General features: G+C 52.3%; 3 protein-coding genes across 3 annotated transcripts; all 3 read right to left on the reverse strand.

The window, feature by feature from the left end:
• Positions 1–2,896, reverse strand: BST2 (bone marrow stromal cell antigen 2). Its single transcript, XM_018051379.1, has 6 exons — positions 2,828–2,896; positions 2,430–2,694; positions 1,393–1,447; positions 1,075–1,135; positions 695–813; positions 1–329 (listed from the first exon to the last, which is right to left on the reverse strand). The coding sequence occupies exons 2-5, from the start codon at positions 2,682–2,684 to the stop codon at positions 714–716; spliced, it is 471 nt and encodes a 156-aa protein (XP_017906868.1). The 5' UTR covers positions 2,685–2,694; positions 2,828–2,896; the 3' UTR covers positions 1–329; positions 695–713.
• LOC108636404 (bone marrow stromal antigen 2-like) lies at positions 9,236–13,392 on the reverse strand. The gene is made up of 5 exons (XM_018051380.1): positions 12,910–13,392; positions 12,081–12,135; positions 11,752–11,803; positions 11,356–11,498; positions 9,236–11,129 (listed from the first exon to the last, which is right to left on the reverse strand). Exons 1-4 carry the CDS (start codon positions 13,216–13,218, stop codon positions 11,375–11,377), a joined length of 540 nt encoding a protein of 179 aa, XP_017906869.1. The 5' UTR covers positions 13,219–13,392; the 3' UTR covers positions 9,236–11,129; positions 11,356–11,374.
• On the reverse strand, positions 18,464–23,952 carry LOC108636449. The gene is made up of 7 exons (XM_018051706.1): positions 23,829–23,952; positions 21,724–21,973; positions 21,479–21,623; positions 20,363–20,429; positions 20,029–20,080; positions 19,631–19,770; positions 18,464–19,400 (listed from the first exon to the last, which is right to left on the reverse strand). Exons 1-6 carry the CDS (start codon positions 23,950–23,952, stop codon positions 19,650–19,652), a joined length of 759 nt encoding a protein of 252 aa, XP_017907195.1. The 3' UTR covers positions 18,464–19,400; positions 19,631–19,649.

Raw genomic sequence — 24,508 nt, forward strand, 5'->3', positions numbered from 1 at the left:
TTGAGAGTACAATTTTTCCCGGCAAAGGGGTGTTTACTTTTTGGAGCCAAATGACACCAGAAGAAAGTGAGTTTCTAGAAACCATGTCAGCAAGAAGCAGGTGCCCCACGCCTCACCCCTGAGCCTTCCCCAACTCTAGGGCAGACTTGGGCCAACTCCCCTACTTCACGCAAGACATCCCTCCAAAGCTGGCCCATCTTGGACCCCCTAGGTTACCCCATCCCCCCACCCCGCACAACCGCGTTGCCATGTGGTCCCCTCAGAACTGGCCGAGTCAGGAGCCTCACACAGGGAAGCAGAGAGGGAGCCAGACCAGTCCAGGTTGTGGCCTAAAAAAACATCAAAATAGGGACTCAGGTACTTCCCTGGGTGGTAAAGCCTTTGCACTTCCAATGCAGGGATCCCTGGTCTGGGAATTAAGATTCCGCACGTCATGCAGAGCGACCAAAAACCAAAAATTAAAATAAAAAAATTTAAAAAAGAAACAAAAAACAGAGGCGGACAGAACACAGGCCCCGCCCCAAGCCCCGCCCCCCACAGGGCCTCCCTCCTCACTGAGTGCTCCCTCCCTTTCCAAGATCCTTCTCCGCGTCCAGCCCTCCGCCCCACAGACAGGCCACCTCCCTAGACCCTGACCCAGCCCAGCTCCCGGCCCCTCCGAGCTTTCTTCTCCCAGGAGCTGCCCGATCCTTACCGGCCGGCTTTCTGGGATCTCATGTCAGCGGAGCGTTGAGGACCAAGACCGCGATCACAACGAATAGGAAGCTCGAGCAGCTGGACGCGTTGTTTTTGGAGGAGTTCTCATTCTGTCTTCTGGAGTAGAGATCAGGGCACTCAGGTAGCTGCCGGGCGCTCGGGCCGCTCTAGGCTTCTCCGCTAAGAATCTGCACTCCTTCCCGACAAATCGCTGGGGAGCAGAGTGAGCAGCGCCCCCCGCCCCCAGTGGCTGTGTGACAGATGGGACGAGGCTGGGACTTAAACTTGGTCGCCTGAGCATCGAGGTTTTTTTCCCCCCCGAGCCCAGGGGGTCTGGAGTTGGGTGAAAGGGGCGTGCCCCGGGGGGTCCTCTCAGACCTTAGTCGCTCCACATCGGCCAACGCGTCCTTCAGAGTTTGGTTCAAAATCTTCAACTCTCCTGGTTGAGGGGTGGGGTACAGGATCAGGGGCAGGTCGGCTCGGTGACCTCACCCACTCGCCGGACTCCCACCCAGGACGTGACTTTTCATGTCCTCATCGAGCCCCTGCTGAGAAACCTGGAGAACCCCCCCCTTCTCCCCAGCTCCACCCCTCCCTGTCTCCGGACCCCAGCCCTGGGACCCTCCCTCCTTACTTCTTTTCAACACCTGACCCCCACCGCCCCCCACTGCAGAACCCTGGCTGTGTTTTTCTCACCCTGAAACTTTGCCACCTGGGCCTGCTCCTTCTTCAGAGACTCCCTCAGGGTCACCTGGGTCAGAGAGGAGGGTCAGAACATGGACTCCTGTCCCTGGGCGCTGGACGCCACCCTAGGCCCTGGAATCAGAGGAGCTCAAATCCACACCCCATTCATTTCCCTGCCAACCCTCTCCCTGCAACTCAGCCTCCCACCGTGAAGAAAGGGCACAACCTCCCACCCTCCCCTGGCCACCCATAACAGTGTGATCCTCAAAAGTGGGAGTTTTGAGGCCTCCACCCCGCGAGAGAATTTGGAGGTTTCCTGTGCCCTAGACGAAGTTTCCAGATCCACTGGGGGTATTGCACAAAAAAAATTTTTTAACATTTATTTGAAAAAAATGTTTTATTTGGTTGGGCTGAGTATTAGTTGCAACATGCTGACCCCCACCTGGGGGGTCATTAACATGCAACATGCTAATTTTGCATTTTGTTGCATCTTTAATTGCTGCAAGGGATGTAGGTCCATGACCAGGGATCACACCTGCGTCCCCTGCATTGGGGGCACAAAGTCACTGGATCACCAGGGAAGTCGCTAAATAACATTAAGAGGTCCTCCTAAAACCAGAAAATGGGGCGAGTGCGGGTAGGGGAAGATTTCAGAGCCCAACTTAGATGTCCCTGAGAGTCTCAAGGTCCTCCATGTTAGAACAGAAGTGAAAATTTCAAATGCTCTCAGGATGCAGTGGAAGGAGCTGGGGAGGTCCTCTTCCCAGTCCCTAGAGAGGATTTCTGCTCTCCAAGATTGGCCCAAGGGGAGTTTCTAGGTCCCCCCATTCAAGTGCCAGAGTTTAGAGAGCTTTTATACCCTACTGGGATACTGGCACCCATAATGGGAGTTTTAAGGCTCCCCAGAGCAGCACCTCAGGGAGAGTGAGAGGTCCCCAAAGCCTAGTGGAGACATGCAGGGGGCAGTCTCAAGGTCCCTCTGGATCTCCACAAAGACCCTGGGAGAGCCTCTCAAGTACCCGGCCTGTCTAGGGGGTGCAGTGGCTTACCACAGAACGGTTGCAGGTGGCAGCTTCGGCTTCCTTCTCACCTGAGGCCTGGTCTAGCTGGCGCTGCAGGTGTCGGTTGTGCTCCTGACACTCCTTCTGTGCTTGGAGGCCGTCCACGCAGGCCTTGCTGTTGGCCCTGACAGCGAAGTAGATGAGGGGCACAAGCAGCCCCACCACCGCCAGGAGCAGCAGGAGCCCCAGCCACAGGGGTAGCTTGTGGCGAGTCAGCATAGATCCTTCCAATTTGTCCATCATGGGTACTCGGCTACAGTGATTAAAAAGTGGGTACCATAAGGGAACTGCCCTTAGGGAAGTTCCAACACGAGTTATATATAGGAGGTCCCTGGAACCCCTATGGGCTAGGACTGCCCCCTGATTAGCATGATAGCGGTGCTGACCAATGAGAAGCTCCAGGAGGATCCTCTGACTTGGAGATACTCGAATGGAGCCTGTGCGGGCAGAGGGCAGCCAGGCTTCCGGTTTAGGTTTCTAGGTTTCAGTTTCCTTTTTCCTTTTCCGGGGAGACAAAGATGAGTTGCTTTTGCCAAATTCTGGCCTTGGGGCTTTCTGGGTTGGATGCTGGCCAGTGAGTTCCTATGAGAGGGGAGTGGGGCTCCTGGGACACCCCATGTCAGGTCCTTGCCCTTCTCCTACATGTTTCTGAGCGTGACCATCGCAGTTACTGAGCAGCCGGTGCACGCCAGCTCTGTGTTCGTCTCTACCACAAGCGGAAGACGCAGAGGGCATTTTTGGGGCTGCAAGTCTCCAGCTGGGAGAAATGAAACCTGAGACGCGAGTGGTGACTGGAGGCATGATTGTGTCTGACTGAGGAGACCGGGTGTAGAATTCAGGAATCTCCTGGTAACCTTGAGGGGTTCACTTAGCGTCTGTGTCCCCTGCCGAGCGGACTAGGAGGCATGGAGGGTGTCAGAGGACCGACCAGAGCCTGCAGGGAGGGGAGAGAAGCGGTGGACCTCCCAACACTACTCAGACTGCAGTGGTCCTACATGGCCACCAGGGGACGCACCAGACAACAGACAGACACCCAGGCCCCTGTCCTGGCTCCAGGCAGGAACTTGCCCTTTCTGCCAGCATGGGTCTCTACCACCACGGGACTCCACATAAACCCTCTGAACTGCAACTGAACATGACCATAAGCGGCCTCCAGGGCAGACTCCTCCCCCATATCTTCTGTTTTAGCTCCTTTATGAAGTATGGAGATAGTATCTAATACACCTTCCTGAGGTGTTTTCACAGGTGTGAAAATGCCACCCCCCTTCCTGCTACCCAAGCCACTCACACCAGATGGAAGATGTTAGCCACATGATGATCATGACATGTAGCCCCCAGACCTACTGGTGGAAAAGGATTGATAATGTTAACCCCTGTGACCTCACCATCTGTCACTCAGAGAATCGTCCCCTTCCCTGGGTCCACTCGCCCCTCCCCTGGGCCTTGAGAATGCTTTTCAGAAACCTCTGGAGGGGTCAGGATTCTCTGGGGGCATAAGCGACTTGCCTCCTTGCAGGGCCCTGCAATGAACCTTTCTCTGCTACAAACTCCACAATTTCTGTGTATCTGTCTTCACTGTGTGTCGGGGACACGGACTTCAGTTAACGGAAGCTCGGTTTCCTCGTCTGTAACGTGGGGCCATCACAGGAGCGACCTCGTCAGGAGGGGCAATGAGGAGTTCTGAGTAAAGCGCTTTGCATCCAGGAGGCACTCAGTGCTGGTGTGGCTGGGCGTGTGACTCAGGGCAGACGGACTGGGGGGAAATGTGGAAGTCAGACCCAGGAGTGAGGAGTACATTTTGAGGAAAGAAGATCAGGTCCATTTGTGACACTCAGAACCCAAAGGACCTGGGTGGAGGGTGTCTAGGGAGAGACCTCCAAAGAGGCTGGGACCCTGGACTGACATTCCAGGGAACTCAGGCTGCACTGATCTCCCTTCCAAAGGATCAAGGGAACCAGATCTTCCTACTGGGGACTGGCCTGATAGACACTTCCTGTTGCAGGGAGTGACTTCTAGAAGGCAGCTGTGCACTTGTCCTGCGGCTTCTTTCAGCACAGCCCGACCACTACCCAGATTCTGCTGGCTCAGCCATTTGCAGGGTTTGCGGTCAGCTGGAGCAGAGGCTACGTGGGGCCAAAGCCAGGGATCCTGGTGTTCAGGATGACACCCCTCTGCCTGGTTACGCTGCTCACAGCAAAGACCTGCTTCCAACAACTCAAGAGCTGACTCTACACGTGGACGTCACCAGATAGTCTATCTGAAATCAGATTATGTTCTTTGCCCCCAAAGATGGAGAAGCTCTATACAGTGAGCAAAAATAAGACCTGGAGCTGACAGTGGCTGAGATCATGACTCCTTCTGGCCAAATTCAGGCTTAAGTTAAAGGAAGTAGTGGGAAACCACTAGACCATTAGGGTATGACCTAAATCCAATCCCTTACAGTGGAGGTGTCTGATACAGTCAAAGGATTGGATCTGGTAGGCAGAGTGCCTGAAGAACTATGGAGGGAGGTTTATAACACCACACAGGGGTCAGTGACCAAAATCGTTCCAAAGCCAAAAAAGTACCTGAAGGCAAAATGGCTGGCTGTGCTTAGTGACTCAGTGGTGTCCTACTCTTTGCCACCCCATGGACTGTAGCCTACCAGGCTGCTCTGTCCATGGGGATTCTCCAGGCAAGAATACTGGAGTGGGTTGCTGCCGGGGTCCAGCCCCGGTGGATCTAGGGTAATTCGAAGCGTGGTGAGGAAAAACTTACTTATGTAGAAATGTAAAAGAGAGATTAGGAAAGAATAGTGTAGTAGGAAATTTAGTGGAGAAAAGAGGTTGAATAACTTGGTTTACGTGGAAAACTAATAAAGTTCCAAGACAAGGAACTTGCGCCGTCTACATTAGGCCACCAGCGCCCAGTTGAATAGCGGAGGGTGCCCCACCTTAGGCTCCCTCTCGCGTGGATCCTAAAAGCCAGGGCAAGTAAGTAGACTCGGAGAGCCTCCATGCCCCAGATGGGAATTCAGCCTGAAAAGGAGGTGGGAGAGGGAGAAAGAGAGAGAGAGAGAGAGAGACTCGACCCACGGGGAGCCAGATTTCCAAGAAACCAGTTCGAGAAGCTGGTTAGAAAAACTGGTCCATCCTTTATTGTTCAAAAAGCTTTTTATACTTTTTGGTTGTATATAGAGATTAATGGATAATACAAAATTATATAGTGTCAGCAGCCCTGACTCTTATCGAGACCAGGCTTTCTCTCTGCATACCTAGTTGTAGATATAAGTCTTAGGTGATTTACATCATCTTCGGCCAGAAGGCCAATCAACATTTTATGGCCCTTTTCTGATAAGGGTAATAGTGTTGTTCTTCCCAAAGTCTGGTGCCACTCTCTGAAAGCTGTAAATAAAGTTACATTCTTACATAGCAAGGATACAACAATTTATAACAAGAAAAAAGAGTACAGTGATTTATAACAAAGAGAAAATTCATTAACTCAAACGTCTAGTATTGCTAACATCAAAACTACTATATTCCTATTTCTGCATCCCGATTACATTGATTAATATCCTCCCAGGTGCCTGAAAGATAAAGGATATGGAGGCCTGGCAGCAAACATTAACTCAACAAACTCTTCACCAAACTAATTCTTAACTCTAAAAGGCTCTATATCTTTAAGATGTTTTAAGCTTCGTGCCTGTCATGGTTGGGGGCTGTAAACAATCCACAAGTTGTAAAGTCCAGGCAGACCTGTCAGATAAGTTAGAAAGCCATCAAAGGGGTTTGTTTAAACGGAGACATTCTTTTTATATGCAGGAGACTGTTAACTGGAGCTCTGAATTGACTCTTTCCAGAGAAAAGGTGATAATGTCCGAAGAGTATAGTATAGCAGAGAGTAAACGGACAGATTTTGGTTTCGCAATACAGGCTGAGACAGAGGACCCCTCGAGACCTGACTCGCCTTGCCCATCAGGCCTCTCCGCATGACCTTGTCATGGGTGGGATCTCCTGTGCTGGCTCCCGGCAGGTTGCCATGCCCTCCTCCAGGGGATCTTTACAACCCAGGGATCTAACCCAGGTCCCCTGGATTCCAGGCGGATTTTTACTGTCTGAGCCACCAGGGTTGTCCGATGAGGCCTGACAAACAGTTGAGGAAAGAAGAAAAGTGAAAGGCAAGGGAAAAGGGAAAGGTAAACCCAACGGAAGGCAGAGTTTCAGAGAAGAGCAAAGAGACAGAAGAAGGCCTTTTTCAAGGGACAATGCAAAGAAATGGAGAAAAACAGTAGAATGGAAAGACTAGAGAGTTCCTCCAAAAAACTGGAGATAAAATGGGAACATTTCACGAGAAGACGAGCGCAATAAGGGACAGATGCAGTGAGGAGCAAGGAGAAACAGAAATAATTAAGAAAAGGCGGCAAGAATACACAGAAACACTATATAAGAAAGGTCTTTGTGACCTAGACAGCCGTAATGCTGCGGTCACTCCCCTAGAGCCAAACATCCTGGAGTGTGAAGTTAAGTGGGCCTTAGGAAGCATTGCTATAAACAAACCGAGTGGAGGTGATGGAGTTCCAGCTGAGCTATTTCAAATCCTGAAAGATGAAGCTGTGAAAGTGCTGCTCTCACGATGTCAGCAGATTTGGAAAACTCAGATCCGGAAGAGGTCCGTTTTCACTCCAATCTCAAGAAAGGCAATGCCAAAGAAGGTTCCAACTACCATATAATTGTGCTCATTTCACACGCTAGCAAGGTTTGCTCAAAATCCTTCAGGCTAGGCTTTAGCAGTACATGAACCAAGAACATCCATTGTCTGAGGTGGGTTTCAAACAGGCAGAGGAACCAGAGGTCAAATTGCCAACATTTTTGGATTGTGAAGAAAGCAAAGGAGTTCTAGAAAAAAAATCTACTTTTGCTTCATTGACTCTGCTAAAGGCTTTGATTGTGTGGATCACAGAGAACTGTGGAACATTCTGAAAGAGAAGAGAGTGCCCGACCACCTTATCTGTCTCCTGAGAAACCCATATACGGGTCACAGAGCAAACTAAGAATTGGGCCTGGAACAACTGACTGGCTCCAAATTGAGAAAGGAGTGAAACATGGCTTTATATTATCATGCTGCGTATTTCACTTTATGCAGAATACAACATGTGAAATGCTGGCCTGGATGAATGGCAAGCTGGAATCAAGACTGCCAAGAGAAATATCAACAGCTTCAGATATGCAGAGGACACCATTCTAATGCAGAAAGGGGAGATGAACTAAAGAGCCTCTTGATGAAGTGAAAGAGGAGAATGAAAAACCTGGCTTGAAATACAGCAAGCAACAACCTACAATCAAGGCATCTGGTCCCGTCACTTCATGGAAAATAAAATCAGAAAAAGCAGAAACTGTGACATTTTATTTTCTTGGTTTCCAAATTCACTGGGGATGGGTACTACAGCCATGAAATTAAAAGACACTTGCTCCTTGGAAGAAAAGCTCTGACAAACCTAGGCAGGATATTAAAAAGCAGACACATCACATTTCCAACAGAGTTCCATGTATTTACCGCTATGGTCTTTCAGTAGTCATGTGTGGATGGGAGAGTTGGGCCATAAAGAAGGTAGAGCGCTGCAGAATCAATGCTTTCCAACTGAGGTGCCGGAGAAGACTCTTGAGAGAACCTTGGACAGCAAGGAGATCAAACCAGTCAATCCTAAAGGAAACCAACCCTGAATATTCATTGGAAGGACTGATGCTGAAGCTCCAATACTTTGGCCACCTGATGGGAAGAGCCAACTCACTGCAAAAGACCCTGATGCTGAGAAGGACTGAAGGCAAGGGGAGAAGGTGGCAGCAGAGGATGAGTTGGTTTGATAGCATCACCAAATCAGTGGACATGAATTTGAGCAAACACTGGGAGATAATGGAAGACAGAGGAGCCTGGCAAGCTGCATTCCATGGGGTTGCAAAGTGAGGGTCACCACCGAGTGGTCGCACAAGGACAATTTCCTCACCCCACCCCCCAAACTCCATTAAAGCCACGCAGCAGACAAATGACCCAGGAATCGGGGATGGCCTTGCTGGGGAGACTGACATGGAGCCTGTGTGTCCCCTGACGAGGGCCTCCCCCCCGGGCTGGACTCCAGCTGCAAACACAGGGCCCGTGGCAAAACCCGTATCGGAGCTCCACTGGGCTGACCTGTGAACTTTAGGGTCAGCTCAGGACCATGATTTCAGATAGGGGTCAAGATTGCATGTGCTCAGCCCTGCCTCCCAGCCAGACCTGGGCAAGTGATTTCAGCCCAGCCTTAGTTGCCATTGCTGTAAAATGGCATGAACATAATAGAACTTTGGTGCCTCCCCACATTCTGCAACCAAAGCTAGTGCTGTAGTCACCTCGTTCTAGTCTCAGCCCTGCAAACAGGAAGTTTGTGAGTTTTCCCTCTAAGATTTCAATGGGAAAAAGTAATGCATATTCTTCCAAATTTATGCTTTAAAAAATGTATATATATAATTGTGCCAGGTCTTATTCGTGGTAGGCTGAATCTTTGTTGTGACGCATGGAATCTTATTTGCTGCCTGTGGGATCTAGTTTCCTGATCAGAGCCAATCAGGCCCCCATGCATTGGGAGAGTGCAGTCTTACCCACTGGATCCCTGGGAAAGTCCCAATCTATCTTTTTTTTATTTCTTCTGTTTTTTGGCTGTGCCTTGCAGAATGCGGTAACTTAGTTCCCTAACAACAGATCTAACCCATGTACCCTGCAGTTTAAGTGAGGTGCCTTAACCACCAGACCACCAGGGAAGTCTGAACGTTTGTTGTTTTTTAAAGACTCCCTTTATTTTGGTTTGCACACACCCAGCAAAGATAGTCCAGAAACACTGCATAGACTCATTTTCCATTTCCCCCACTGTGCTCATCTTTCATCTTAAGGTGCATGTGTTGGAATGTATGAACCAGTGCTGACGGATAACAGGGTTAACTGAAGCCCATGCATTATCCCATCTCCTCAGTTTCCCCCACTGCCCTTTTTCTGCCCCCGGATCCTCACAGGACCCTGAGTCCTGATGCCTCTGTGGCTCCCATGGGTCAGGCAGCTTCTCAGGCTTTCCTGGTGGTGATGACCTTGGGAGCTGAGAGTCAGGTGATCTGCAGGGTGGTCCTCGGGAGGGATAGGCCTGGTGTTGTTCTCGTGGCTGGACTGGGCTTTGGCGAGAAGGACGGGGAAGGGCAAGTGCCTTTCTCACGACACACGTGTGTCCAGGACACGGGCCAGCGGCCTGACTCACTCTGTGATCTGGGTCATGCGGCCCTGGCTGAGGTGGTGTTCGTCAGGCGTCTCCACCATAAAGCCGCCCCCTTCCTCTCTTCCCCCTGTGCCTCTGGAAAGAGGTGATGATTTACAGCCCACACCAAAGCCATGGGACCCGCACACCATCCTCTTGAGGGCCGGATATCTGCGTATGTTATTTGATATTCCTCCACCTTGGAGATTTTTCTCCTCTCTTTCATTTATTATTTTAGTCAGTCATGTCTTCATATTCCTGTCAACTCATGGACAGTTATTTCACACCTGATGATATTTATTTTACACCTGATGATATTTATTTTGTCACTCAAACAGTTCCCACTTTGGCTCTTTCTTATTTTCTACAAGCTTCCTTCCACTAAAGCATTCGGGAACATTCTTTGTAGTCACGTAGAAACCATATGCTTATAAGGGGCTCTGTTAAGGAAGGCCACCATCAAACTCCATTTTAGGAGCAGGGAGCACACACAGGGAGAGCTTTCTTTCCTTTTTATTGCTCATCTCTCCCGGTGATGGGATATTAGTGTCTAGACCAGGGACTGAACCCAGGCCTTGGGAGCCTGGAATCCTAACCACTAAGACATCAGAGAACTCTTCGAGGACTTCATTTTGAGAAGCAGAGGAATCTCTGGGGAGGGGCTTCCAGGGCTGGGTACTGTAGGATGAATAGGAGCTTGGGGGATGGAGGTGGCAGGGTCAGGTGACACAGATCTGCCCCGAGTCTGCTCATCCAAGTGTGAGTCCCAGCCCTGCACTTTCTGCCGGAAGGGACTGGGAGCCAGGACAGAGTGTCCCTCGTCTCAGCCTCGGTTTCCTCGTGGAAGCAGTGTCATCCGAAGATGAAGCGCTAATGAGATGAGAGAAGCCAGGAGATGAGAGGAGAAAACTGCAGGCAGGGAGCCCGGACGAGGGTCCTTCGATGCTGCCAGCAGAGAAGAGGGCTGGGGATGCAGGGGGACAGTGCCTGCTGGAACCCCAGCGGTACTGAGGAACATTCTAGAGCACGGAAGGCTGGCTGTGGACGTCAGTGGATGTCCACCTTCGTCTGCAGGGCAGGCCTCAGATGCTATGGGAGGTGCCCCAGGAACGTTCCAAACACTCGAGAGTCCAGTTTTCCCCCCAAACGGAATGCTTCCATTTTGAGTCCAAAGACCCAAGAAGAAAGTGACTTTCTCAGAGCAGTGTCAGCAAGATGGAGGTGCCGCAACCCGACTCGCGTGCCATCCCTGGCTCTAGGCGGCCTTGGACCAGGGCTGCTACTGCCCACTCTTACAGGACTGCCCTGCCCTGGGCCCCTTAGGCTACCCCATCCTCCCTCCGACGGTGTTGCCATGTGGTCGTGTCCCGACTGGCCAGGACCAGAAGCCTCAAACCGGGAATTGGAGCTGGAGTCCGTCCAGTCCTGGTTGCGGCCTAAAAGACATCACCAGAGGGAGTCAGAGGCAGAGGGATCCTGGCTCCGCCCCCAGCCCCACCAGACTCTAGGGCCCTTCCCAACTCACTCAACCCTCCCTCCGCCTCCAGATTCCACTCCCCGGTGCCCAGACCTTCGCAGGCAGGCCACCTCCCCAGACCCGGATCCAGCCCCAGCTCCCGGCCCCTCCGAGCTTTCTTCTCCCTCTAGACGCCCCCTTCGTACCTGCCGGCCTTCTGGGACCTCATTTCTTCAGACACTTGCGGGTGATGGACACAACCCGAGTCGTCACCACACCCCCGAAAAAGGAGAGGAACACGTCGAAGAAGCTGGAGGCGTAATCCTTCGCTGAGTCTTCACTCTTTCTTCTGGAATAGAAATCGGGGCACTCAGGCTGCGGCTTCCTGGGCTCCAGGAGATCTGCGCTGTGCCTTTAAGAATCTCCACTCCTCCCCCAAGTCGCTGGGCAGGAGAGTGAGCAGCGGCCACCCCAGGGCTGTGTGACAGATGGGACGAGGCTGGGGCTTAACTTAGTCCCCTAGCATCGGGTTTTTCTGAGCCGAGGGGACTCGGGAGTCGAGGGGTGGAGTGAAAGGGGCGTCCCGGGGCGTGGTCTCGCACCTTAATTTCTCGGAAAGGTCATCCACTTGTTGGTTCAAGTTCGCCAACTCTCCTGTTTGAGGGATGGGGTACAGATTCAGGGGCCTCGTCCACACAGTGATCTCGCTAAAGCACCTGACACCCAGCCGGGACGTCACGTGACTTGGCGCGGTGTTCATTCATCCCCAGCTGGGAAACCCGGCTCCCGGCTCCCCCACCCCAAATGGAATCTGGCCCCCCTTCCTCTCGCCTGATCACAACCCTGGGACCCTCCCTCCGGGCTCTCAACACCTGGCCTGTCGCTACCCCCCTAGCCCCTCGGTGGAACCCTGGTCATCTGCTTTTCTCACCCTGAAGCTCGTCCACTCGTGCCTGCTCCTTCTTCAGAGAGTCCTTCAGGGTCGCCTGGGTCAGAGGGGAGGGTCAGAACCTGGAGTCCTGAGCCTGGGTGCTGGACCCCTCACTGAGCCCTGGGGTCAGAGGCACTCAGATGCACACACCCTTCATTTCCCAGCCAGCCCTCCTCCTGACCCTCAGTCTTCTACCTTGAAGAATGGGCACAAGCTCCCACCTTCCCCAGGACCCCCGTAAGAGTGTGATCCTCTAAATGGGAGTTTTGAAGGCCCCCCAGAAGAAAATGTGGAGGTTCCCCATGCCCAGACTCTAGGAGAAGTTTCTAGGTGCCCTGGGCTATAGCCCAATAAGGTTAAGAGTTCCTTCTATAACCAGAAACAAGGGGCTGGGAGTGGGAAGTGAGAGTGATGATTTCAAAGCCTAAGTTAGATGTCCATGAGAGTTTCAAGCTCCTCCATATTAGAACATCAGTGAAATTTTCAAAGGTTCTCAGGATGCAGTGCAAAGAGCTGAGGAGGTCCTGTTCCCAGCCCCTAGAGGGGATTTCTGCTCCCCAAGATTGGCCCAAGGGGCATTTCTAGGTCCCCCCATTCAAGCGCCAGAGTTTAGAGATCCTTCATACCCTAAAGGGATACTGATGCACAGAATTGGAGTTATAAGGCTTCTCACCCGCCAACATACATCAGCACCCCAGAGAGACTTTGGAGGTTCCCAAACCTTGGTGGTGATAAAAAGGACGCAGTTTCCAGGTCTATCTCGATCTCCACCAAGACCCTGGGAGAGACCTCCAAGGCTGGGGCTCTCTCGAGGGGCTCAACGGCTTACCACAGTCTGTTTGCACGTGGCAGCTTCGGCTTCCTTCTCATGTAAGACTTCCTGGGGCTGGTTTAGCTGGCGCTGCAGGTGTTTGTTGAGCTCCTGACACTCCTTCTGTGCTTGGAGGCCGTCCACGCAGGCCTTGCTGTTGGCCCTGACAGCGAAGTAGATGAGGGGCACAAGCAGCCCCACCACCGCCAGCAGCAGCAGGAGCCCCAGCCCCAGCGGCAGCTTGCGGCCACGCAGCGCTGACTCCCTCGAGTCCTCTTCTTCGTCTATGGGCATCAGGAACTCACTCACGTCCATCTCGGTCTCCATGGGCACTGGTCTGCAGTGAATAGAAGTAGCGCCAAATTCAACTGCTGGAACCTGTATGGGCTAGGACTGCCCCCTGATTAGCATAATAGCGGTGGCGACCAATGAGAAGCTCCAGGAGGCCTGGAGTGACTTGGAGACTCTTGAAGGGAGCCCGTACAGCCAGGGGAAGCCCAGGCTTTCGGGTTCGGTTTCGGTTTCGATTTCCTTGTTCTGGGAAGAAAACGGGCGGGTTTCTTTTGCCAAATTCTGGCCTTGGACTTTCTGGGTTGTCTGCTGGCCAGTACGATCCTGTGAGAGGGGAGTGGGGCTCCTGGGACACCCCATGTCAGGTCCTTGCCCTTCTCCTACATGTTTCTGAGCGTGACCGTCGCAGTGACTGAGCAGCCGGTGCACGCCAGCTCTGTGTTCGTCTGTATCACAAAGGGAAGAGGCAGAGGGCTTTTTTGGGGGCCCAAGTCCCCGGCTGGGAGAAATGAAAGCTGAGGCGTGAGTGGTGACTGGGGCGGTGTTGTTTCTGACTGTGGCGACTGGGTTTAGAATTCAGGGATCTCCTGGTGACCTTGAGGGGTTCACTTAGCGTCTCTGTCCCCTGCCGAGCGGACCATCAGGAGGGTGTCAGAGGACCGACCGGAGCCTGCAGGGAGGGGAGAGAAGCGCTGGACCTCCCAACACTACTCAGACTGCAGTGGTCCTACATGGCCACCAGGGGACGCACCAGACAACAGACAGACACCCAGGCCCCTGTCCTGGCTCCAGGCAGGAACCTGCCCTTTCTGCCAGCATCTGTCTCTTCCACCCCCAGACTCCACATAAACCCTCTGAACTGTAACTGAACATGACCCTAAGCGGCCTTCCAGGGCAGACTCCTCCCCCATATCTTCTGTTTTAGCTCCTTTATGAAGTATGGAGATAGTATCTAATACCCGTTCCTGAGGTGTTTTCACAGGTGTGAAAATGCCACCCCCTTTCCTGCTACCCAAGCCACTCACACCAGATGGAAGATGTTGACCACATGATGATCATGACATGTAGCCCCCAGACCTACTGGTGGAAAAGGATTGATAGTGTTAACCCCTGTGACCTCACCATCAGTCACTCAGAGAATTGTCCCCTCCCCTGGGTCCACTCGCCCCTCCCCTGGGCCTTGAGAATGCTTTTCAGAAACCTCTGGAGGGGTCAGGATTCTCTGGGGGCATAAGCAACTTGCCTCCTTGCAGGGCCCTGCAATGAACCTTTCTCTGCTACAAACTCCACAATTTCTGTGTATCTGTCTTCACTGTGTGTCAGGGACATGGACCTCAGTAACGGAAGCTCGGTTTCCTCGACTGCAACGTGGGACCATCACAGGAGCGGCCTCGTCAGGAGGGGCAATGAGGAGTTCTGAGTAAAGCGCTTTGCATTCAGGAGGCACTCAGTGCCCAGGTGTCTGGGCGTGTGACTCAGGGCAGATGGACTGGGGGGAAATGTGGAAATCAGGCCCAAGAGTGAGGAGTACATCTCTAGGAAAGAAGATCAGATCCATTTGGGACACTCAGAACCCAAAGGACCTGGGTGGAGGGTGTCTAGGGAGAGACCTCCAAAGGGGCTGGGACCCTGGACTGACATTCCGGGGAACTCAGGCCGCACTGATCTCCCTTCCAAAGGATCAAGGGATCCAGATCATCCTACTGGGGACTGGCCTGATAGACATTTCCTGTTGCAGGAAGTGACTTCTAGAAGGCAGCTGTGCACTTGTCCTGCGGCTTCTTTCAGCACAGCCCGACCGCTACCCAGATTCTGTTGGCTCAGCCATTTGCAGGGTTTGTGGTCAGCTAGAGCTGAGGCTACGTGGGGCCAAAGCCAGGGATCCTGGTGTTCAGGATGACAACCCTCTGCCTGGTTACGCTGCTCACAGCAAAGACCTGCTTCCAACAACTCAAGAGCTGACTCTGCACGTGGACGTCACCAGATAGTCTATCTGAAATCAGATTATGTTCTTTGCCCCTAAAGATGGAGAAGCTCTATACAGTGAGCAAAAATAAGACCTGGAGCTGACTGTGGCTGAGATCATGACTCCTTCTGGTCAAATTCAGGCTTAAATTAAAGGAAGTAGGGGAAAACCACTAGACCATGAAAGTGCTGCTCTCAAGATGTCAGCAGATTTGGAAAACTCAGATCCGGAAGAGGTCCGTTTTCACTCCAATTTCAAGAAAGGCAATGCCAAAGAAGGTTCCAACTACCATATAATTGTGCTCATTTCACACGCTAGCAAGGTTTGCTCAAAATCCTTCAGGCTAGGCTTTAGCAGTACATGAACCAAGAACATCCATTGTCTGAGGTGGGTTTCAAACAGGCAGAGGAACCAGAGGTCAAATTGCCAACATTTTTGGATTGTGAAGAAAGCAAGGGAGTTCCAGAAAAAAATCTAATTTTGCTTCATTGACTCTGCTAAAGGCTTTGACTGTGTGGATCACAGAAAACTGTGGAACATTCTGAAAGAGATGTGAGTGCCCGACCACCTTATCTGTTTCCTGAGTAACCCATATATGGTTCACGAGGAAATTTAGAATTGGACCTGGAACAACTGACTGGCTCCAAATTGAGAAAGGAGTGAGACATGGCTTTATATTGTCACGCTGCGTATTTCACTTCATGCAGAGTACAACATGTGAAATGCTGGCCCGGATGAATGGCAAGCTGGAATCAAGACTGCCAAGAGAGATATCAACAGCTTCAGACGTGCAGAGTACACCACTCTAATGCAGAAAGGGGAGATGAACTAAAGAGCCTCTTGATGAAGTGAAAGAGGAGAATGAAAAACCTGGCTTGAAATACAGCAAGCAACAAACTACAATCAAGGCATCTGGTCCCGTCACTTCATGGAAAATAAAATCAGAAAAAGCAGAAACTGTGACATTTTATTTTCTTGGTTTCCAAAGTCACTGGGGATGGGTACTACAGCCATGAAATTAAAAGACACTTGCTCCTTGGAAGAAAAGCTCTGACAAACCTAGACAGGATATTAAAAAGCAGACACATCACGTTTCCAGCAGAATTCCATGTATCTACCGCTATGGTCTTTCAGTAGTCATGTGTGGATGGGAGAGTTGGGCCATAAAGAAGGTAGAGCGCTGCAGAATCAATGCTTTCCAACTGAGGTGCCGGAGAAGACTCTTGAGAGATCTTTGGACAGCAAGGAGATCAAACCAGTCAATCCTAGAGGAAACCAACCCTGAATATTCACTGGAAGGACTGATGCTGAAGCTCCAATACTTTGGCCACCTGACGGGAAGAGCCAACTCACTGGAAAAGACCCTGATGCCGAGAAAGACTGAAGGCAAGGGGAGAAGGCGGCAGCAGAGGATGAATTGGTTTGATAGCGTCACCGACCCAGTGGACATGAATTTGAGCAAACTCTGGGAGATAGTGGAAGACAGAGGAGCCTGGCAAGCTGCAGTCCATGGGGTTGCAAAGCGAGGGACACCACCGAGTGACTGCACAGGGACAATTTCCTCTCCCCACCCTCACCTCCATTAAAGCCATTCAGCAGCCAAATGACCCAGGAATCGGGGATGGCCTTGCTGTGCAGACTGACATGGAGCCTGTGTGTCCCCTGACGAGGGCCCCCCCGGGCCCCACTCCAGGTACAAAGACAGAGCCCATGGCAAAACCAGTATCGGAGCTCCACTGGGCTGACCTGTGAACTTTAGGGTCAGCTCAGGACCATGATTTCAGATAGGGGTCAAGACTGCATGTGCTCAGCCCTGCCTCCCTGCCAGACCTGAGCAAGTGTTTTCAGCCCAGCCTTAGTTTCCATCCCTGTAAAATGGGCATGAACATAATCGAACTTTGGTGCCTCCCCACAGTCTGCAACCAAAGCTAGTGCTGTAGTCACCTCGTTCTAGTCTCAGCCCTGCAAACAGGAAGTTTGTGAGTTTTCCCTCAAAGATTTCAACTGGAAAAAATAATGCATATTCTTCCAAATTTATGCTTTAAAAAATATATGTATATATATAATCGTCTGTGCCAGGTCTAATTTGTGGCAGGCTGAATCTTTGTTGTGACGAATGGAATCTTATTTGCCGCCTGTGGGATCTAGTTTCCTGATCAGGACCAAATCAGGCCCCCCTGCATTGGGAGAGTGCAGTCTTACCCACTGGATCCCTGGGAAAGTCCCAACCTATCTTTTTTTTTCTCTGGTTTTTGGCTGTTCCTTGCAGAATGCAGGATCTTAGTTCCCTGACAACAAATCTAACCCATGTCCCTTTGCAGTTTAAGTGAGGTGCCTTAACCACCAGACCACCAGGAAGTCCCAACCTTTGTTATTTTTTAAAGACTCACTTTATTTTGGTTTGCACACACCCAGCAAAGATAGTCCAGAAACACTGCATAGACTCATTTTCCATTTCCCCCACTGTGCTCATCTTTCATCTTAAGGTGCATGTGTTGGAATGTATGAACCAGTGCTGACTGATAACAGGGCTAACTGAAGCCCATGCATTATCCCATCTCCTCAGTTTCCCCCACTGCCCTTTTTCTGCCCCCGGATCCTCACAGGACCCTGAGTCCCGATGCCTCTGTGGCTCCCCTGGGTCAGGCAGCTTCTCAGGCTTTCCTGGTGGTGATGACCTTGGGAGCTGAGAGTCAGGTGATCTGCAGGATGGTACTCGGGTGGGATTGGCCTGGTGTTGTTCTCGTGGTTGGACTGGGCTTTGGCGAGGAGGACGGGAGAGGGCAAGTGCCTTTCTCACGACACACGTGTGTCCAGGACACGGGCCAGTGGCCTGACTTACCCTGTGATCTGGGTCATGCGGCCCTGGCTGAGGTGGTGTCCGTCAGGCGTCTCCACCATAAAGCCGCCCCCTTCCTCTCTTCCCCCTGTGCCTCTGGAAAGAGGTGACGATTTACAGCCCACACCAAAGCCGTGGGACCCGCACACTATCCTCGTGAGGGCCAGATATCTGTGTATGTTATTTGATATTCCTCCACCTGGGAGATTTTTCTCCTCTCTTTCATTTCTTGGTTTAGTCAGTCATGCGTTCATATTCCTGTGAACTCATGGATATTTATTTTACACCTGATGATATTTATTTTGTCACTCAAACAATTCCCACTTTGGCTCTTTGTTATTTTCCACAAGCTTCCTTCCACTAAAGCATTCGGGAAAATTCTTTGTAGTCACGTAGAAACCATATGCTTATAAGGGGCTCTGTTAAGGAAGGCCACCATCAAACTCCATTTTAGGAGCAGGGAGCACACACAGGGAGAGCTTTCTTTCCTTTATATTGGTCATCTCTCCCAGTGATGGGATATTAGTTTCTAGACCAGGGACTGAACCCAGGCCTTGGAAGCCTGGAATCCTAACCACTAAGTAATCAGAGAACTCTTCGAGGACTTCATTCTGAGAAGCAGAGGAATCTCTGGGGAGGGGCTCCCAGGGCTGGGTACTGTAGGATGAATAGGAGCTTGGGGGATGGAGGTGGCAGGGCCAGGTGACACAGATCTGCCCCGAGTCTGCTCATCCAAGTGTGAGTCCCAGCCCTGCACTTTCTGCCGGAAGGGACTGGGAGCCAGGACAGAGTGTCCCTCGTCTCAGCCTCGGTTTCCTCGTGGAAGCAGTGTCATCCGAAGATGAAGCGCTAATGAGATGAGAGAAGCCAGGAGATGAGAGGAGAAAACTGCAGGCAGGGAGCCCGGACGAGGGTCCTTCGATGCTGCCAGCAGAGAAGAGGGCTGGGGATGCAGGGGGTCGGTGCCTGCTGGAACCCCAGCAGTATTGAGGAACATTCTAGAGCACGGAAGGCTGGCTGTGGACGTCAGTGAATGTCCACATTTGTCTGCAGGGCAGGCCTCAGATGCCTTGGGAGGTGCCCCAGTAACGCTCTAAACATTCGAGAGTCCAGTTTCCCCCCAAAAGGGATGTTTCCACTTCGAGTCCAAAGACCCAAGAGGAAAGTGACTTTCTCAGAGTAGTGTCAGCAAGATGGAGGTGCCGCAACCCGACTCGCGTGCCATCCCTGGCTCTAGGCGGCCTTGGGTCAGCGCTGCTACTGCCCACTCTTTTAGGACTGCCCTGTCTTTGGCCCCTTAGGCTACCCTGTCCTCCCTACCACCGCTTTGCCGTGTGGTCGTGTTGGGACTGGCCAGGACCGGAAGCCTCAAGGGGGAATCGGAGCTGGAGTCTGCTGAGTCCTGGTTGTGGCCTAAAAGACATCACAATAGGGAGTCAGAGGCAGACGAATCCCGGGCTCTGCCCCCAGCCGCACCAGACTCTAGGGTCCCTCCCAACTCACTGAGCCCTCCCTGTCTCCAGATTCTACTCCTAGGTGCCCAGACCCCTGTCCTGCAGGCAGGCCACCTCCCCAGACCCTGACCCAGCCCCAGCTCCCAGCCCCTCCGAGCTTTCTTCTTCCTCGAGACGCCCCCTTCGCACCTGCCGGCTTTCTGGGACCTCATTTCTTCAGACACTTGCAGCTGATGAACACAACCGGCGTCGTCACCACACCGCAAGAAACGAGGAACAGGTCGAAGAAGCTGGAGGCGTAATCCTCCGCGGAGTCCTCACTCTTTCTTCTGGAATAGAAATCAGGGAACTCAGGCTGCGGCTTCCTGGGCTCCAGGAGATCTGCGCTGTGCCCTTAAGAATCTCCACTCCTCCCGCAAGTCGCTGGGCAGGAGAGTGAGCAGCGGCCACCCCAGGGTTTCGTGACAGATGAGACGAGGCTGGGGCTTAAACTTAGTCCCCTGAGCATCGGGGGTTTTTCTGAGCCGGTGGGACTGGGGAGTCGGGGGGTGGAGTCAAAGGGGCGTGTCTGGGGCGTGGTCTCGCACCTTAATTTCTCAGAAAGGTCATCCACTTGTTGGTTCAAGGTCGCCAACTCTCCTGTTTGAGGGATGGGGTACAGATTCAGGGGCCTCGTCCACACAGTGATCTCGCTAAAGCACCTGACACCCAGCCGGGACATCAAGTGACTTAGCGCGGTGTTCATTCATCCCCAGCTGGGAAACCCGGCTCCCGGCTCCCCCACCCCAAATGGAATCTGGCCCCGCTTCCTCTCGCCTGATCACAACCCAGGGACCCTCCGTCCGGGCTCTCAACACCTGGCCTGTCGCTGCCCCACTAGCCCACTCGGCGGGACCCTCCCTGGTCATCTGCTTTTCTCACCCTGAAGCTCGTCCACTCGTGCCTGCTCCTTCTTCAGAGCGTCCCTCAGGGTCGCCTGGGTCAGAGGGGAGGGTCAGAACCTGGAGTCCTGAGCCTGGGTGCTGGACCCCTCCCTGAGCCCTGGGGTCAGAGGCACTCAGATGCACACACCCTTCATTTCCCAGCCAGCCCTCCTCCTGACCCTCAGCCTTCTACCTTGAAGAATGGGCACAAGCTCCCACCTTCCCCGGGACCCCTGTAAGAGTGTGATCCTCTAAATGGGAGTTTTGAAGGCCCCCCAGAAGAGAATGTGGAGGTTCCCCATGCCCAGACTCTAGGAGAAGTTTCCAGATCCCCTGGGCTGTAGCCCAATAAGGCTAAGAGTTCCTTCTATAACCAGAAACAAGAGGCTGGGCATGGGAAGTGAGAGTGATGATTTCAAAATCCAAGTTAGATGTCCACGAGAGTTTCAAGGTCCTCCATATTAGAACATAGGTGAAAATTTCAAAGGCTCTCAGGATACAGCGGAAAGAGCTGGGGAGGACCTGTTCCCAGACTCTAGAGGGGATTTCTGCTCCCCAAGATTTGCCCAAGTGGTGTTTCTAGATACCCCTATTTAAGCACCAGAGTTTAAGGATCCTTCATACCCTAAACGGATACTGACGCCTGTAAATGTGAGTTTTAAAGCTCCCCCCAACATACATCAGTACCCCTGAGAGAGTGTGCTGCTGCTGCTGCTGCTGCTGCTGCTGCTGCTGAGTCGCTTCAGTCGTGTCCGACTCCGTGCGACCCCACAGACGGCAGCCCGCCAGGCTCCCCCGTCCCTGGGATTCTCCGAGCAAGAGTACTGATTGGGTTGCCATTTCCTTCTCCAATGCATAAAAGTGAAAAGTGAAAGTGAAGTCGCTCAGGTGTGCCCGACTCTTAGCGACCCCATGGACTGCAGCCTACCAGGCCCCTCCGTCCGTGGGGTTTTCCAGGCAAGACAACTGGAGTGGGGTGCCAGAGAGAGTTTGCAAGTTCCCAAACCTTGGTGGTGATAAAAAGGACACAGTTTCCAGATCTATCTTGATCTCCACAAGACCCTGGGAGAGACCTCCAAGTCTGGGGCTCTCTCGAGGGGCTGCAATGGCTTACCACCGTCTGTTTGCACGTGGCAGCTTCGGCTTCCTTCTCATGTAAGACTTCCTGGGGCTGGTTTAGCTGGCGCTGCAGGTGTTGGTTGAGCTCCTGACACTCCTTCTGTGCTTGGAGGCCGTCCACGCAAGCCTTGCTGTTGGCCCTGACAGCGAAGTAGATGAGGGGCACAAGCAGCCCCACCACCGCCAGCAGCAGCAGGAGCCCCAGCCACAGCGGCAGCTTGTGGCCACAACAGCACTGACCCACTCATGTCTATTTCTTTGTCTGTGGGCATCATGGATTCACTCGTGTCCTTTTCTTTGGTGAGCCTCATGAACTCACTCATGTCCATCTCGGTGTCCGTGGGCATGGTTGTGCAGTGAATAGAAGTAGCGCCAAATTCAACTGCTGGAACCTTTATGGGCCGGGACTCCCCCTGATTAGCATAATAGCGGCGACAGCCAATGAGAAGCTCCAGGAGGAGCCTCTGACTTGGCCATACTTGAATGGAGCCTGTGCAGGCAGAGGGCAGCCAGGCTTTCAGTTTAGGTTTCAGTCTCCTTTTTCCTTCTCCCGGAAAAAATGGTGGGTTGCTTTTGCCAAATTCTGGCCTTGGGGCTTTCTTGGTTGCATGCTGGCCAGTTCGATCCTGTGAGAGGGGAGTGGGGCTCCTGGGACACCCCATGTCAGGTCCTTGCCCTTCTCCTACATGTTTCTGAGCGTGACCGTCGCAGTTACTGAGCAGCCGGTGCACGCCAGCTCTGTGTTCGTCTCTACCACAAACGGAAGAGGCAGAGGGCTTTTTTTTGGCCGCAAGTCCCCAGCTGGGAGAAATGAAGGCTGAGACGTGAGTGGTGACTGGGGCGGTGTTGTGTCTGACTGAGCAGATTCGGTTTAGACTTCAGGGATCTCCAGACCTTGCTGGGGTTCACTTAGCGTCTCTGTACCCTGCAGAGAGGACCTTAGGAGGCATGGAGGGTGTCAGAGGACCGACCAGAGCCTGCAGGGAGGGGAGAGAAGCGCTGGACCTCCCAACACTACTCAGACTGCAGTGGTCCTACATGGCCACCAGGGGACGCACCAGACAACAGACAGCCACCCAGGCCCCTGTCCTGGCTCCAGGCAGGAACTTGCCCTTTCTGCCAGCATCTGTCTCTAACTCCCCGGGACCACATAAACCCTCTGAACTGTAACTGAACATGACCCTAAGCGGCCTTCCCAGGGCAGACTCCTCCCCCATATCTTCTGTTTTAGCTCCTTTATGAAGTATGGAGATAGTAGTATCTAATACCCCTTCCTGAGGTGTTTTTTCACAGATGAAAATGCCCATGCCCTATGGGGTGTCCCAGGGAACCCCACTCCCCTCTCACAGGATCTTCCTGGCCGGCATCCAACCCAGAAATGCCTAAGGCCAGAAAGATGGATGATGTTAATCCCTGTAATAAGCACCCTTTGACCTCCTCATCAGCCACTCAGAGAATTGTGAAGAAGCTGATACCAAAATCTGTGCCCAACATCCCCTCACCCTTCTGGGAGTTCAGGAGTTTTTTGTGGGTCCTGAGCCACCAGCTTCCTTGGATGGCCCTGGAATAAAACTTTCCCTATTCCAAATTCCAAAGTGTCCCTGTGATTGGTCTCACCGTGCACTGAGCACATGGACCTGTGCTAAGGGAACCTCAGTTCTTCCCTGTGTAATGAGGGGCCAGAACAAGAGCGGCCTCATCGTCAGGAGGGGCCGGTGAGGAGTTCTGAGCAAAGTGCTTTGGCCTCCAGTTGTTGTTCAGTCTCTCAGCTGTGTTCAACTCTTTGTGACCCCACTGTCAACTACAAATTGGCACTTACCAGAGGCACTGTCAACTAGTGAACAACAAAAGCATTTGCCATCCGCCTCTATGGAGATGGAACCCCATGCTGCCACATCTGTTGACCTTCAACAACCCCTGAGGATTCAGGGTGGAGGGAGGCGCTCTGTGCTCCAGGGAATCTGGTGGGCAGGTCTTTAGACAGCTGGATGTCTTTAGGAACCGATTTTATGATCTCAATCCCTGCATCGCCTCATAGCTGGAGAAACACTAAATCCCTTCATGGTGACATCAGATCCTCACGACTAACAAAAACCTTTCGTAAAATGAGTGCTTCATGGGATTGAACTCCCCCTTCACCAAAACCTTGTATATTGACTTTCCCCCACTTGCTGCTTTGGAGCAACCTCTCAGAGCTATCTGAGATGCTGCCTCCCAGGCTGCCGTCCTCATTTTGCCCCAAATTTAACTTAACTCGCAACTCTCAAGTTGTACATCTTTTTTGTTGTTGTTGTTAAGTCAACAGTTATGGCAACCACGAAGGGACCCAGAGTAGACTTCCTCACTTCGACTGGACTCCACGAGGAACCGGAACTTTGGTACCAGCAGTGGCCCCTTGCACCCATCCGCCGCCTCAAGGAGTGCCGACAAATCTGGGTAAATTTCTCCTGGTTCTCGAATCTCCAACATTGATTGAGATTCTGAGTTTTATTTGGCAGTGGAGCAGGTTACCTGCCCCCTCCCGGTAGGAAGGATACTGGGGTGGGGGGTGGGCGGAACACCCAGGGCATACCCACTCTAGACACTGAGTGGAGCTCAGTTGGAAGATACCAAGAAATTCCCACCCAGTTAAAAGATACTGGGTGGGGGGCTGGCTGAAAGATGCCAGGGGAATTGCCCACCCAGTGGAAAGGTACTGGGTAGCAGGGGCTGATTGTGAAAAAAATCAAGGAATACCCAGGGCTTGGCTGAAAGATGCGGAGGTCGTTCCATTGTGGAGGACTGAATGGTCTTGGCTAAGTGGTTAAGTAAGAGGCTGATCTGACACTTTCCCTCAATTTGACTGCCATTATAGGATTTGTCAGGATAAAAGTGAGGAAAATATACGAGAGCTTTGCTCTGAAGAAAAGGGAGACGGCTTCTCCCGGCTGGTTTTGGTTTTCTCAGGTGACTGAGAAATTTTGGGGAGTGGTGAAGGCCTAGTCCTCACACGGTGCAGTGGGCCTGTAGGGAAACCCACCATTAA

Source organism: Capra hircus, chromosome 7 (genome assembly GCF_001704415.2).
Source record: "Capra hircus breed San Clemente chromosome 7, ASM170441v1, whole genome shotgun sequence".
NCBI classification, from domain to species: domain Eukaryota; kingdom Metazoa; phylum Chordata; class Mammalia; order Artiodactyla; family Bovidae; genus Capra; species Capra hircus.

Bases quoted from the DNA above. Each gene is read 5' to 3' on its own strand.
- BST2 (XM_018051379.1), bottom strand. From the start codon at position 2,684: ATGATGGACAAATTGGAAGGATCTATGCTGACTCGCCACAAGCTACCC. The intron at 1,136-1,392 runs GTGAGAAAAACA...CCCCTCAACCAG, and splicing joins CCAGGTGGCAAAGTTTCAGG to GAGAGTTGAAGATTTTGAAC. The intron at 814-1,074 runs GTCTGAGAGGAC...TCTCTACTCCAG, and splicing joins GCCGATGTGGAGCGACTAAG to AAGACAGAATGAGAACTCCT.
- LOC108636404 (XM_018051380.1), bottom strand. From the start codon at position 13,218: ATGGAGACCGAGATGGACGTGAGTGAGTTCCTGATGCCCATAGACGAA. The intron at 11,804-12,080 runs GTGAGAAAAGCA...TCCCTCAAACAG, and splicing joins ACGAGTGGACGAGCTTCAGG to GAGAGTTGGCGAACTTGAAC. The intron at 11,499-11,751 runs GTGCGAGACCAC...TTTCTATTCCAG, and splicing joins GACCTTTCCGAGAAATTAAG to AAGAAAGAGTGAAGACTCAG.
- LOC108636449 (XM_018051706.1), bottom strand. From the start codon at position 23,952: ATGTTGGAGATTCGAGAACCAGGAGAAATTTACCCAGATTTGTCGGCA. The intron at 21,624-21,723 runs GTCAGTGCTGTT...CTTCGCTGTCAG, and splicing joins AAAGAAATAGACATGAGTGG to GGCCAACAGCAAGGCTTGCG. The intron at 20,430-21,478 runs GTAAGCCATTGC...TTCTGACCCTCC, and splicing joins CCACGTGCAAACAGACGGTG to CCTCTGACCCAGGCGACCCT.